The sequence below is a fragment of the Hipposideros armiger genome, unplaced genomic scaffold, assembly GCF_001890085.2.
Source record: "Hipposideros armiger isolate ML-2016 unplaced genomic scaffold, ASM189008v1 scaffold_523, whole genome shotgun sequence".
In the NCBI taxonomy this organism is placed as follows: Eukaryota; Metazoa; Chordata; class Mammalia; order Chiroptera; family Hipposideridae; genus Hipposideros; species Hipposideros armiger.
This window is the reverse complement of record NW_017731873.1, coordinates 137,389-151,876: the sequence shown is the minus strand read 5'-3', so window position 1 is coordinate 151,876 and position 14,488 is coordinate 137,389. Positions and strand designations below refer to the sequence as shown.

General features: G+C 39.5%; 1 protein-coding gene and 1 pseudogene across 1 annotated transcript in view; one reads left to right on the top strand and one right to left on the bottom strand.

Moving 5' to 3' along the window:
* Window positions 1-1,280, top strand: part of TRAPPC3L (trafficking protein particle complex subunit 3L) — a 48,909-nt gene extending 47,629 nt beyond the window's left edge. Inside the window, exon 7 of the mRNA XM_019668296.1 lies at window positions 39-1,280. Coding sequence (XP_019523841.1) covers window positions 39-158 — 120 coding nt within the window. The 3' untranslated portion in view covers window positions 159-1,280. The remainder of the gene's footprint in view (window positions 1-38) is intronic.
* A 10,991-nt stretch (window positions 1,281-12,271) lies between these two features.
* On the bottom strand, window positions 12,272-14,189 carry LOC109396446 (saccharopine dehydrogenase-like oxidoreductase pseudogene; annotated as a pseudogene).
* Between the last annotated feature and the right edge of the window lie 299 nt (window positions 14,190-14,488).

Genomic DNA, 14,488 nt, shown 5'->3' with positions numbered 1-14,488 from the left:
ATGCAGACCTGTTTTGTTTTGTTTTTCTTCTTTCCTAGGTTCATTTGGCTGCTGATGTTACATTCTTGCAAGACAGACTAAAAGGCGACAGTGTGACAGAAATAGGAATAACATTTCTGAAAAAGCTAGATGAGAAAAAATACAGACGGAAAAAATGAAGAATAACATACAAAATGCCACAGGCTGGCTAATCGAGCTAAACATACATAGCCATTGAAATTTTGAATGCTTAACAGCATGGGCTTAAAAGGCTTATAAAATCTACCAGAAATTTAAAGTGCAGGGCACTAGGATATAAAGCTGTTTTTTTTCCTTTTGCTTAAAAATCACACATTTTCAATCTCGTGTCAAGATTTCAATTACAAATAACTCCTTATAAGATAGTAAGCATGAATTGCACATACTACATAGTCCAGCCTAAGAGGTGTATTCATTTCATTTATTTATCATAGCAGAAAAAAAAACAATGTCACCTATATAGGTGATGTATTTACCTCTTCTCAATGGGAAAGTGGATGAAATGATAAAACATAGAGTTCACTATATGTAGTTTCTAGATGCTGTACCTTGCACTCTCTATAGAAACAGCTCTATTTGTGGCAATTTTCCATATATTTGAAAAACTACGGATGTGATTTTTCTCATATATTGGCTTGGCAAACTACTTCAGCCTTCTGAAGCTCTTCTTGATTTGTAATCAGCAAGGCAAGATACTTATTTGGATGCCAGTTCTGAAACATTTAAAAATAGCATTTAATTTTAATTCATTTAATTTATTTAACTTTTAGATAGCTGGCATTCACCAATTTTTTTTTCCTTTTCTCATGAAATATTGCTGACAGTGAGGTCAGAAAACCTCTAAAATGAGAGGTAAATAATGTTCTTTGAGAATACTTTCTTACCTCAAAGCTTATTCAGTTAGAATTTTTATCCTTTAAAAATGTTACAAAGCATATTTTGTCCATGACCAGAACATATTTAAAAGTCAGAATGTACTGGATGAAATAAACAATACTCTTCACCAGACCATCAGCATACAAAGGCAACTGATATGGCAGTCTATGGCAGTCCAGAATCTACTGGATTCTGCAGAGAACTCAAATGAAAAGTTACAGTTAGTGTGGCACCATCAGTTAAAATGGGTGTAAGTGACACGGTAGTGATAGGCCTCAACTAGGACTCAGCAGACTCAAGATGCAGGCCTAGTTCTTTTTATAGTGGCTTCAGCTGACGCTGACTAGTGACTGATCCTGGGTAAGACAGAATATCTATCTAAGGTGTATAATCTCAGCCTCTCCCTCTCCCTCTCTCTCTCTCTCTCTCTCTCTCTCTCTCTCTCTCTCTCTCTCTCTGGAAAATGAGTGGATAGGATATGATAAATATCTAAAATTATATAAATGAGTTTTAACAACATCAATAACCACTGAAATTCCACATTTTTGGACTTTAAGAGGCTATGGGGAAATTGTTTGTTCCCCACCTACCCCACTGTTTCTTTAAAAGGACACTGACGTAGGTATTAAGGACCAAGTAGGGTCACTGGGGCGGCTGTAGCATCAATGGAAGGACCTTCAAACCAGTTCCACATAAGATCAGGAATAGAATCTGGAAACTTGATCGACGAAGAGATTTTTATTATCTTGGAGAAGCCAAAGGGGAAGAAAGGTTTGGAGCAGAGAGATAGTTTAGTGCTTTCAGTTGCCATCACCAGATTGTTGCTCAAGCTGTTTACTGAGGAGGGCTGCCTGTTACCTATTTAAAGTTGCCAGAAATCGGGAATACTTCCCTCAGCAGCCCATACACTTATTTATTGTCTTCTCAAATCTCTCCAGTTCATCTCTTAGTTATTAGAAACCTGGATCTTTTTAGCAGTTGAAATGGACTATTATGAATAAGTGGAAAGCTCCTTCTCCCTGTTTACGAAGCACCAAGGACCTTCTCGCAACTCCTTTAATTCCTCTTTTATTCCCTCTTCCATATCCTTTATTTTAATCATGCTTCATGTAATAGACATTTGTTGGCTACCAGTATCTTTTGGCCTCATTTCGATACAATGGCAATTTCCCGTTTGGGTGCCCACCATTTTTTTTATTAAGCAACCTATCCACTTCAGAGGAAGTCATCCCCTGCTCCATCCTATCGCCTGGACACAGAGTCTCATTCCCAGTTTACAACCACCCTCTTGCCAGCCAATCAGGACATGGCATTCCCCAGACCACAATCTGCTGCTAACATAGTGAGGAGGACAAAGATCACTGGATCGAAGAGAAGAAATCCTGCCTTTTACATGAACCAATAAATTTACTGTATTCTTTAAGAGAGTAGGTTGGGTTTCTGTTATGCCAATGCAACAAAGTTAATTGTATGATAAATATGTAATAGATAATTTGCAACATATCGGAGACTACCGAAGAGAATAAACTGTTTATTATTATATCTTTCATATGGTTGCCTGCTCAATGAAATAAAATTTGGATTTGCAGTAGCTCTCATACTCACAGAGGAAAAAAGGGTTATAGGAGGGAGAAAATGAAAAAACTGCATTATAGTTTGCATCCCCCCAGCACACAAGTCCCAGAAAGAGAGATTCTCTAGGGAGAAGACATTTTCTATGAGGGCAGTGGAAGCTCTTCAAAAAAACAAAAAACACAAAAATCCCTCATACATTTCCTGTGCTTGCTTCAATTATTTCCATTGGAAACTTAAGTCACGTCAGGAGTCACTTGAGAATTCCAAAGTGGGAACAATCCTCTGATTTTTGGAGCCTCCCAGTGGCCTAAATCTTTCAAGCCAGCAGACTGTATTTAGTGACTCACTATTTCAGTGTAGTATATGAATCACATAGATTTTAATGTCTTAAAAGAGGAAATGCTTATTCCCAATGGTCTGTACACGCTAAATAATATAAACAACTGGAAATGCTGCTTTCTTGGTTTTAGATTCAATTAAGATTTTTATCAGGTGCTAGGCACATTAATGTTGTGGTAAGTCACTTATTTTTCACAACAATCTGAGATATTAAATTGGTAATGGTCGGGGCCACATATGAAACTACAAAGGAGCTAAATTTGCCAGTGCTTTAAGTGCATTAAGATGCAGAACTGGTGAGTAAAGGCAGCTGGCAACTGCCCTTGAGTGTCTAGTTTGGGAGGCTGAGTGAGGGACCACAGGGGGTGGAGCCAGCTTAGGAAATAAGAAAATACGTTTTGAATATTTTGAGTTTCAGGAAACTTTGAAACATCTAAACAGTAGGAGCTCAGAAGAGAGATCTGAACTGAAGATGGACTTCGGTGTCATCAGTGTATGTGTAATAGTTCAAATAGCGGGTTTCATGGCAACATCTGGGGTGGGGCGCAGCACAAACTTGAGAAAATATAAAGAGCAAAGGTAGAATCTCAAGAAAAAACACATTTAAAAGCCATCAAGGAAAGAAGAGCACAAGTGACGCCAAATTTTCAGTCAGCAGTGTGGATGGGAGAAAATGATTACACTGAAACCAAGAGTGTTTCAAGGAGACTAGAGTGGTTAGAAGTATTGGTTGTTACAGAAATGCCAAGAAGGTTAGGCCAAAAGGAATGTTGGATTTGATAATGAGAAGATCTTTGCCTCGGAGGAGTTTCAGAACAAGATGGAGGCCGCAACCTCATTGTGCTGAATTGAAGAGTCAACAGGAGGTGAGATATTGCGTGTAGATGATTCTTGGGAATTGACTGTAAATGGAAAGAGACATAGAACACTCAGCACAAAGTTAAGCTGTTTACTCTTGTATTTTTACATTTTAAGAATACAGGCATTTGAAAATATAGGAGAGAGGGGATGATTGATGAAGCAAGGTTGTGAGGAGGCATAAGAGGGCAGGATCCAGATTTTAAGAGAAAGATTTAGTTTTGCATTGCATAAAGATTTGCCCTTCCGCTGACAAAAGAGTGATGAAGGGGAAAGCAGGCATAGATGGAGATGGGATTGAAGGATTAGGGAGGACCTTGCTAGAACTCATGACTCTTGGCTCAATCTTCCCTGTAAAGCAAGATGCAAGGTCTGTGTGGAGATGGAGGTGGCCAGAGGCTGCATAAGGATATCTTCTGCTGTAGGGCACCTCTCATACTCTCAGCTATCACATCCAGATGCAGAAAACAGCCCAGCCTTCAGGCTGAACAAGCATACACATGCTTAGGGAGAAAATACAGATGAACTTTGCTTTCCCTGTGCTCCAACACAAAGGGGAGGTGGGGGGTGATTATCCTGCCTGGATGCACTTAGCCTGAGACCACATGAGTCACAAGCAGGATTTCTTCTGTCTCTGAAGGAGATAGGAGATTTGGTTGTTCGTTCTCTTAGAGAGCTTTTCCATGCAGGGAATGGATGTGGCCATGAAACTGCTCCAAGTGCTCCTGCATCCTGAAACTGCTCATGGCTCACAAATAGAAATGACTACTGAGGAAAACCATGGACAACCATGTAACTGGACTGCAAAAACATGTAAGGAGATTTCCCCAAGGTTGTAAAAATGGCCTTGCTCCCCTTTGGGAAAGATCTTCCAAGTGTTTGCACAGAATCCTGCGGAAAGCTGACAAATGCTACTGTTGCAAAAATGTTCCCAGGAAAAAGCATAAAAGCTGGAGCCAATAAATAAAAGTGTCCACAGACATAATTTTTACTTCTCCAGAGATACCTAAAAATCAACAGAAGGAGGAAAATCCCCACCCCATTGTCAATAGTTCCTAAATATTGTCTGGAAGAGGCCCAGGTCTAAACAACGAATCCTTCAACCCTCTTCAGGGGTGAAAAATTGCCCTGTTTCTGAATACCTCCTGAGTGGAGTCCTTATCAGGATGTCAAATCAAAATGAATGAATAGGGGGAAAAGAGCCCCCAAACTATTTGCTCTAGTTTAGACAACTTAAGGGGCAATTTTTTGCCAAGAATTTAACTTCTTCAGGTCCAATAGTTGATTAAGATGGTATTTCTAGGGGCCGGCCGAGTGGCGCGATGGTTAAGAACTGGCTTGGGATGCCAGAGGGCCCCGGTTCGGATCCCACATATGAGGGCCAGTGACACTGCCCTCCACAGCTAAGATGCTGAACAACAGCTCAACCTGGAGCTGGGCTGCCGTGAGTCGCCGGCGACAGCGTAGGCTGCAGCCCCTGTGGCAGTGGGTTGCCGTGGGCTACCGTGTGTGGCCAGCAGCCAGCATGAGCGGCCAGCAGCCAGCATGAGCGGCCGTCCAGAAGCCGGCGCTGATCTGCCTCGCCCGGGAAGAGCACAATGATGGTGCCAACTTGGGCCAGTGAAGCAACGTCCTCCACAACTAGACTGAGGAACGAAACGACAGCAACTTGTCTGTTCCCTTCCCCCTAATTCCCCAGCGCTGTTCCCATCCCCCCAATTCCCCGATAAAAAAAAAATCTTAAAAAAAAAAAGATGGTATTTCTATGCATGGACCAAGCCAGCTGCATCTTGGCAAAGTTTGTACTCTATAAACTTAAATGCAGTTTAACTAATTCTCAATGATATACCTGGTAGCTGCCTTTTAAAGTCAGAAATATTTGTGGCAAGTTTGGCTTGGAGGTAGGGAGACAGACCATGCAACAACTCAGAAAGTTTTTTCCAGTTCTATGGTGGTAGGTTTTATAGAAAAAGCTATAGAGATAAAAGTTTACATGTAAGACCAAATTTTGTCTTGAAGATTATCTAAAGTATCCTACTTTTAAAAATTCAATTAAGACAGGGAAGGTTAATAAGGATGTCATGAGGAAGACCCCAGGGAAGAGCAAATAGAATAAATACATGTTAATACATGGAATTGCTTATTTTTATAGAGACACAGGCATGTTCTACTACTCCCTACCTCTTCAGGAACACTGCTTTATCACTTATCCCCTCTCTTTCCTCTTGGGTCCTTCTCATAAGCCTAAAAGTATGATTAAGTCCCTACCATCCTAGAAAAAACAAAAACAAAAAACATTCTCTTGACACTGATTCCCTAACAGACCACCAGTGCATCCCTCATCCTTTACTGGCAAACTTGGAAGAAAACATGACATAGCAGATAGAATGGTCTATAGATGGAGTGTCTGTCCCCTAAATTTCATATGTTGAAGCCCTGATCCTCAGTGTGATAGTATTTGAAGATGGAACCTTTGGTAGGTAATTAGGGTTAGATTAGGTCATGAGAGTAGGGCCCTAATGATGGCATTCATGTTCTTAGAAGAAGAAAAAGAGACACAAGATCTTTCTCCCTCTGCCCTGTGAGGATACAAGAGGGCAGCCATCTGCAAACCAGACAATGAAGCTGCTGGCACCTCGATCTTGGCCTTCCCAGCCTCCAGAACTGTTAGAAATAAATTATTTAAGCCATCAAGTCTATGGAATTTTGTTACAGCAGTCCAAACCGACTAAGACAGCGTGCCAGGTTTGAAACTGGACAAGCCCATGTAAAAATGCTGACCTTAAAATTTTCCATCCTGATTCTTCTCCTGTATTTCAGTCCACTATTAATGCTAAACCTCCCTCATTCCCCTCCACTTACTCTTGCTTCCAGACATTTGAATACATGCAGACTCCATGGCTGGCACTTTTCTCAAGGTAGACATTCCACCTGGATAGTGAGTGCAACCCGTACATAGAAAACCTCTCCTCTCCACCCTCTTCACCCATCAGCTTTTATTCCCTACTAGTCACTCCACCTACATGTCCCAGAAGCACATATTTAGGTCTAAACTCAACTCGCTTTTTTCTCTCACCCCTAAATCTCGTTTCCTCCAATATTTCATTTCCTAGTTAATGACCCTATTGTCAAAACTAAAAGCTTCATATTATTTTTTCGCTCCTTCTTCCTCCTTACTACTTACATCTAATCTGTCACCAAGTTCTTTTAATTCTATATCCTAAACTCCTCTTGATCTTCTTTTCTTTTCCCTTTAGCTCAGGGGCTCATCTGTACGCTTTAAGCTGCTTCCTAACTGGTTTCCCACCTCTAGTTTCCACTTCCATTTCACCCTGTACATTGGAATCAAGTGATCTCTAGAAAATACGAAGTAGATAGTGGTACAGCCACACTGCAAACCTCTCAGAGGTTTTCCTGACTACAGGATGTAGTATTAGAACATTACACTCCTTATTCCCCAAGTGAAGTCCAACTCATCAACCTCCTTCTTATGTCACTTACTCAGGGAAGACCATCCTAACTGAACCATCTCCACACCCCACCCCTGGACTAAGTGAGTTGCCCCCTAGTCTCTGGTTTCTTTAGTACCTTTTACGAATTCCTACCTTATATGCTGAGTATTTTCCTACATATCTTTCCTCCCAGTTTATCTATGAGTTACTCTTTGGCAAAGAGCACATCTGATTTACAAGTATCTGTGTGTTTGCAGAACCTGGCACCATCCTTGACACTCAGTCAATATTAGATAGTATTTTCTGAGTGATGTATATACAAAATGAATGAATGAATGAATGAATGAATGAATGAATGAATGAGATAACCTATAGATTTAATTGGCCCATCTTGGAAGATTATTGGCCTTCTATTGTGAATGTCAAGCTTTTAAGACAATGTTCTCTAAAATACCAATATAAAGCACATAGAATGTGCCCTTAATATAGATTCCCATGGTCATGAGGACATCTAGGATGTCTTGACTGATCATGCACAGAAGCACATAATTTGCTTTGCTCAAGAAGGTGGGGAGTAAGCTGGACACCATAACTTTATTACATATTTGGTCAGCTCCTTAATTTTCATGACAAATAAGGTAAATGATCTTTATTTTACAAATTCTTTGGTTCCTGCAAGGGATCATTTTCTTCAATGCATACGCTTTAAAATTAAAAACCATATGGACTATAATATAATGAAAGTAGGTCATGATCAAAGATATTTTATTTTCCCTCATAGGTAGATTGACTGTATCTTAAAAGAACCAAAGTAGAAGTGCTTATTATATCCCCAAGGCTCACTGAGCAACAGCACCCCCATTCCCTAAATGTCCCTTGAATCAATTTCCTGTTTTCCCTACGCTCTGCCACTGCCTTAGTTTTCATCCTTACTGCCACCAGCAATGACTTTCTCTTCTTGCTGTCCCTGAAAATCAACTACCATTTTGTTAATTATGCAATGTGCGATAATGGTATTGTGGTTATTTAGGATGTTATCACTTTTTAAAGATATATATTAAACAATTCTGGAAAAAGATAACATATCTATATTTCTGTTTAAATTAATTCTCAAAAAGGAATAATCAAATATGGCAAAATATTAAATGTACATATGCATAAGACTATTCAGTTGTACTAACTAAAGATTAAAAACAACCAAATGTCTATCAATTAGGACTGATTGAATAAACTATAGCATATCCACAAAATGGAGTACTATGCTGCTATAAAAAATAAATAAGTAATATTTATTGTAGAGGACGGTCACCTCTAGGATATATTGTTAAGTAAAAAAAGGAAGGTAGAGAAAAGTGTGCATAGTGAACTAAAATTTATCTAAGAAATATGGGTTACAAGTAAATATACATTTTTAAATGGAAGACTTAAGAACATTTTTTAAAAGGTTACCATGTGAGGGAGAAAACAGTGTGGAAGCAACAAGGATAGAGCCAGACATCTCAAAATACATCTTGTTTGGGTGATTTAACTTCATAGCCATGGAATCACTTTACACAATAATTAAACATTTTAAATTAAAATCAATTCCTCACAGATGAAAGAAAAATTAAATAAATAAACCTAACTGCATATTGAGTTAGTGGTATAAAATATAGAGAAGAACTAATTCAAGTGATTTCAAACACAGTAATTTGATTCTACAATTTTAGGGAGATATACCTTAAGGACAAAAAGAAACAGCCAAGAATACAAAATAATAAATCTGAAACATCTTTCAGTAATCAAATTGTTTATGGTACTGTTGGTATTATTATTTTGGATGTGTATTGTGGTGTAAAGAAAAGTAGCAATCAAGTTGGTGTTGTTAAGACCTGGGATTTTTGGCATAAGAAAAAAGACATTAAAAGGCCTGTTCAATAGAGTTAAAATTAATTTTTAAAAAAACTTTGTAGTTTAGATTTGAATTGGAAACTATCAGTATGAATCTATGATTCACATCTTCTTAAAAATACAGATGTGACACCAAAAGCACAGGCAACAAAAGAAAAAAAATAAATTGTTCTACATCAAAATTAAAAGCTTATGTGCATCAAAAGACAAAATTAACAGAGTGAAAAGGCAATCCACGGAATAAGAGAAAATATTTGTGAATCACATATCTGATAGGAGATTAATGTTCAGGATACATAGAGAATATACAAATGGCCAATAAGTACACAGAAAGATGCTTGACATCACGATCATTAGGGAAACGCAAATAGAAACCATGATGAGATACCACCTCACGTCCATTAGGATGGCTATTATTAAAAAACAAAAACAGAAAACAGAAAGTAACAAGTATTGGCAAGGATGTAGAGAAATTGGAACCCTTGTGCACTGTTGGTGGAAGGTAAAATGGTGCAGTGACATTTACACTATGGTGTAAATAGTATGATGATTCTTCAAAAAATTAAACAGAACTACCATATGACCCAGCAATTCCACTTCTGGGTATATATCGAAAAGAATCATGAGCAGGATCTCAAAGGCATGTTTGTATACCCATGTTCATTGCAGCATTATTCACAATAGAAATAACCTAAGCATCCATCAGAGGATGAATGGAGAAACAAAATGTGGTGTATATATACTTATAATGGAATACTATTCAGCCTTAAAAAGGAAGGAAATTCTGCCATATGCTACAACATGGATGCACCTTGAAGACATTATGCTAAGCTTAATAAGCCAGTCACAAAAAGACAAATATCGTATGATTCCACTTATGTGAGGTACCTAGACAAGTGCACAGAGACAGAAAATAGAATGGTGGTCATCAGGGGCTGAGGGGAAAGGGGAATGGGAGTCATTTTTAAATGGCTACAGAGTTTCAGTTTAGCAAGATGAAGGGAGCTCTGGAGATGGATGGTGGTGATGGTTACACAACAATGCGAAGTAATTAATACTACTGAATTGTACACTTAAAAATGGTAAGCTGAGGGCTGGCGAGTGGCTCAGCTGGTTAACAGCTCGCTTGCGAGCGCCAGTTCTGAGCAGCAGGGCTGCGGTTTGGATCCCACATTGAGGGCCAGTGATGCTCGCCCTCTACAGCTAAGATAAAGAACAACAGCTCGACCTGGAGCTGGGCTGCTGTGAGTCACCGGTGATGGCGTAGGCTGCAGCAGGGCTACATGAGTGGCTGGCAGCCAGCGTGAGCGGCCGGCAGCCGATGTGAGCTGCTGGGAACCTCGGTGAGCGGCCGACCAATGGCCGGCGACCAATCTGCCTCATCCAGGAAGAGCACAATGATCATACCAACATGGGCCAGTGAAGCGAAGTCCTCCACAACTAGACTGAAGAGCAAAAACAGCAATTTGTCTACCTGTCTGTTCCCCTCCCCCAATTCCCCAATTTTTTTTTTTTTAATGGGAAGCTGGTAAATTTTATATTATGTGTGCTTTACCACATTAAAAATTTTTTTAAAATAATGAATCAAATGACTACAATAGAGAATTGATTGAAAAGACATTTGGGAGACAGCAATTTTGCAGTATATGGACTTCATCTGAATCCCAATTCAAATAAGTAACACCTTTATGAGACGTGGGAATTTAAGTACTGACTGTATATTTGGTATTGAGAAATTGTTATTTCTTAGGTGTGATGATTGTGTTGTGGGTTTTTTGTTAGTTTTTGTTTTATTATTTTAATTAAGACTATTGGAAGGTACAGAACTTTCCCACATACCCCTGACTTCATAAATTCATAGCTTCCCCCATTATCAATATCCCCACCAGAGGGGTACACTTTTTATAATTGATAAACTTGCATTGACACATCAGAACCCATAGTTTACATTATGGTTCACTCTTGGTGTTGTACATTCTATGTTATTATGTTTTTTGTATTTTCCAACTTAATATCTTTAACGGGTATATGTTATATAATAAAAACAACACATTATTGTAACATCTCTTTAAAAGGTCGACAACATCCATAAAACAACAACAAGGAGCTTCTGGGTAAGATATTTTTATTTTTATTTTTCAATTACAGTTGACATTCAACATTATATTAGTTTCAGATGTACAGCACAATAATTAGACATTTATATAATTTAGAAAGTGATCCCCCTGATAAGTCTAGTACCCATCTGACACCATACATGATTATTCATTATATTCCCTATGCTGTGCTTTACATCCCTGTGACTACTATTTTGTAACTGCCAATGTACTCATTCTATGTTTTTTTAAAGTATCCTTTTCTTTTGAGATATATACTTATATATTTACAGATGAAATTATATGATATTCAATGTGCCACAAAATAATCTAGGAGTGATGGAAGTACGTTGAAGCATATATAACACTGGTAATTAGTTGATAATTGTTGAAACTGACTTATGGGTACATGAGACTTCCTTATATTATTTTCTCTACTTTTGTTTATTCTTGAAACTTTCCATAATAAACGCTTGTTAAAAAATGTTAAGAAGTCTTAAATATATGTCTATAGCACTTCATTATACTATTTTATTTTTCACTGTTTATATAATTTTCATAGTATCAAGTAAAAAAAATTCCTTCACCAGGGTGATCCATTTATATCTGCTATTACAATCTCTTTACTGCCTCTCCATCGTCTACAGGGTGAAGTGTAAGTCCCCTATAATGACAAACGAAGCCCTCTGTGACCAGCCCTCTACCTTCCTCCCAGCCCTGGCATTTAGGTCAGTGCTGAACTACTTTGATTCCTCAATACACAGTACTGTTTGTGCTCTGTTCCTTTTCACATGTTCCTTCTTCCTGCAGTGCTCTTCCCCAGCTTGTATACCTGGTAAACAATTCTTCCAAACCTCTTCAGGGCTCACGTTCTCTAAAACCTTCTCATATCACCTCTCTCCCACTCCTTAGTCAATTTATATTTTGCCTCCTTCCATAGATATATCTGAGGCAGTTCCCAGGCAAATTATCATTAGGCTATTTCTCCGGCATGTACACACACTAATCTTCACACAAATCCAACTGCTTTGTAATTATTTGATTACAGGTCTGCTCCCCACCACACACTAGACTATGATCATGTAAGGAATGCTTGATACAATTTTATTAAATAAAGCTGGCTCCTGTTTTAAATTTTTTGAATGACATCGCAAAGAGAAGAAAAGGCTAAAATGAAGAAAATCTATTGAATAACTAGAATATTGTTTTTCATACTTTATTTTTATTTTATTTTTTTTCAATTGACAATCCTTTATTATTTAACTTAGGTAAGTCCCAAATCAGTGTAGATGGGTAAAAAACTAAGTTAAAATAGCAAACGGTGTAGTTTCATTTGGCGAAGGCCCACACATATATAGAGAAACTCATTGGAAAGTTAGATCCCATTCAAAAGCATAGCAAGGAAAGCAGCAGTTTCCGCCTGACATGAACACCAGCCTGGCGCCTCATCAAGGAATCTGTCAGCAGCCCGAATAGAGACACCCACCCCACCCTCTGGCCACTGACCACGAGGTCTTCAATGCAGAAGTCAGCCAAATATTAGTTCTCTCTTCACAAGCAACAAAATCACAAAATCAGCTAAGGCTTGAAAGTTAGGGCAAGCTAGAATAATTTCTTGCTTTTAATGTGTACATATTTTAGATTTGGTAATGTTTTCTACATATAGTCAGGCAGGCTTAGGGAAGAATTTCAAATATCAAATAAAAAAGCTGTTAATTCATGGATTGCATGACTTCGGTTAATTCTTCAACTGTTTAGACTTCAGAGCTGCTAATGACACTAAACTCAATGCCACGTTGGTTGAGTCTGTCAATCAGCTTTGTTCTGGAGAAAGCGGCTCCCGGGGTGAAGACCCCGCCTGCCTTAGGAAGATCAGAAGCATCTTTCAGAAGAGTCATGGCTGCCTGGACCATAGCTATGGGGGTGGCTACGTAGCCAGGCTCTGGTCCTTTCACTTGCGTACAAATTCTTATATTTGGTTTGTTCTTATCGGGACAAAAGTCTGTGCTGTATCCTTGACCAAAGAATGTCATTGTAAACGATGTGGCATCCATCTGTTTTTGTGTTGGACCTTGTTTTGAAAAATAACCAAAGGAGAAGAGCCGTGGGAATTTTATGAGAAGCTGCCTTCCAATGCCAAACCTCACAAAGAATAAAAAGAAAAGTCCTGCAAACATCAGCTTAATGACAGAGGTGATGCCTCCCACGGCTACGTAAGCAGCATACTGAACAGGTGATTGCTCTACATTTTCATACAAATAACGCTGAGTCCGCTTCACAACAGACACATCCGATCCCAAGAAAGGAATGCAGTAGCTGCCAAGCTCTCTGCAGTAAGAAACTGGCCACCTTCTTTTCAATTTTGGACCAACAATTGGAACACGTTTCAAATTTGACTCCTTTCGTAGTTTTTTCAAACTACTGTGCTCTCCAAAACCATAAACTGCTGACTTCCAGGTACCATCATGAATGCACAGCCCCTCAGGTCCTGAATGTACAGTTAGGTAACTTTCCACAGCAGTCAAAGTACCTTTTATTTTATTTCTGGTATATACTACTCCCAGATCTGCTGGAATGGAGTCAAAGCCACTACTTCCAATGATATAAACCCCTTTTTCTGCAGCTTTCTCATGATACTTCCAATATATTCGTTCCAGAAACTGAGGTTCTCCAGAGATGTCAATACAGCTTGCGCCATTTTCAACACACGCCTTTACTACAGGTTCTCCATAAAATCGATAGGGTCCTACACAATTGAGGACAAGTGTTACCTGTTTAGCCATTGCATCAAGTGAGGCTGGATTACTGATATCACAAATGATTATTCCAACTTCAGATGACAGTGTAGGTCTTCCCAGCTTCCGGGCAGCCCTCTCCAGCACGCCCTGCAGCTTCTCCCGGGAACGGCCAGCCACGGCCCAGGGCAGGCGACAGTTCCCCTCCGGGTCCATCTGCTCCCGGGCCACCTCCTCGGTCACAAACTGGCCCGTAAAGCCAGAGGCGCCGAACACCACCAGGTGGAAAGGCCTCTGCGCGGTCGCCATGACGAGCCCAGAGCGAGCAGAGGGTCGGCGGGGGCGGAGTCCACGGCGCCTGCGCCTGAGGCAGCGACCTCTGCACCCGGCGCGTCAGCTGCCCCGGTGGTGGCCGCCGCCGCTGCCTGCGCGCCGCGCTCCCGAGATCCTTGTTTTTCATACTTTAAGTCAACAGAGAAAACAAAATAGTCAGCGGAACTGAATAAAGTGATCACTAGAGATTTTGTCCCATCTCAGGACACAAAAAGATTCTTTTCAAAAACAGAGTTGTATGGTTCCAGTCATAGGATTATTTTGAATAAGTTCAGAACACACGGGAAGGTCTTAAGTAGAAGTTAATGTCATGTAG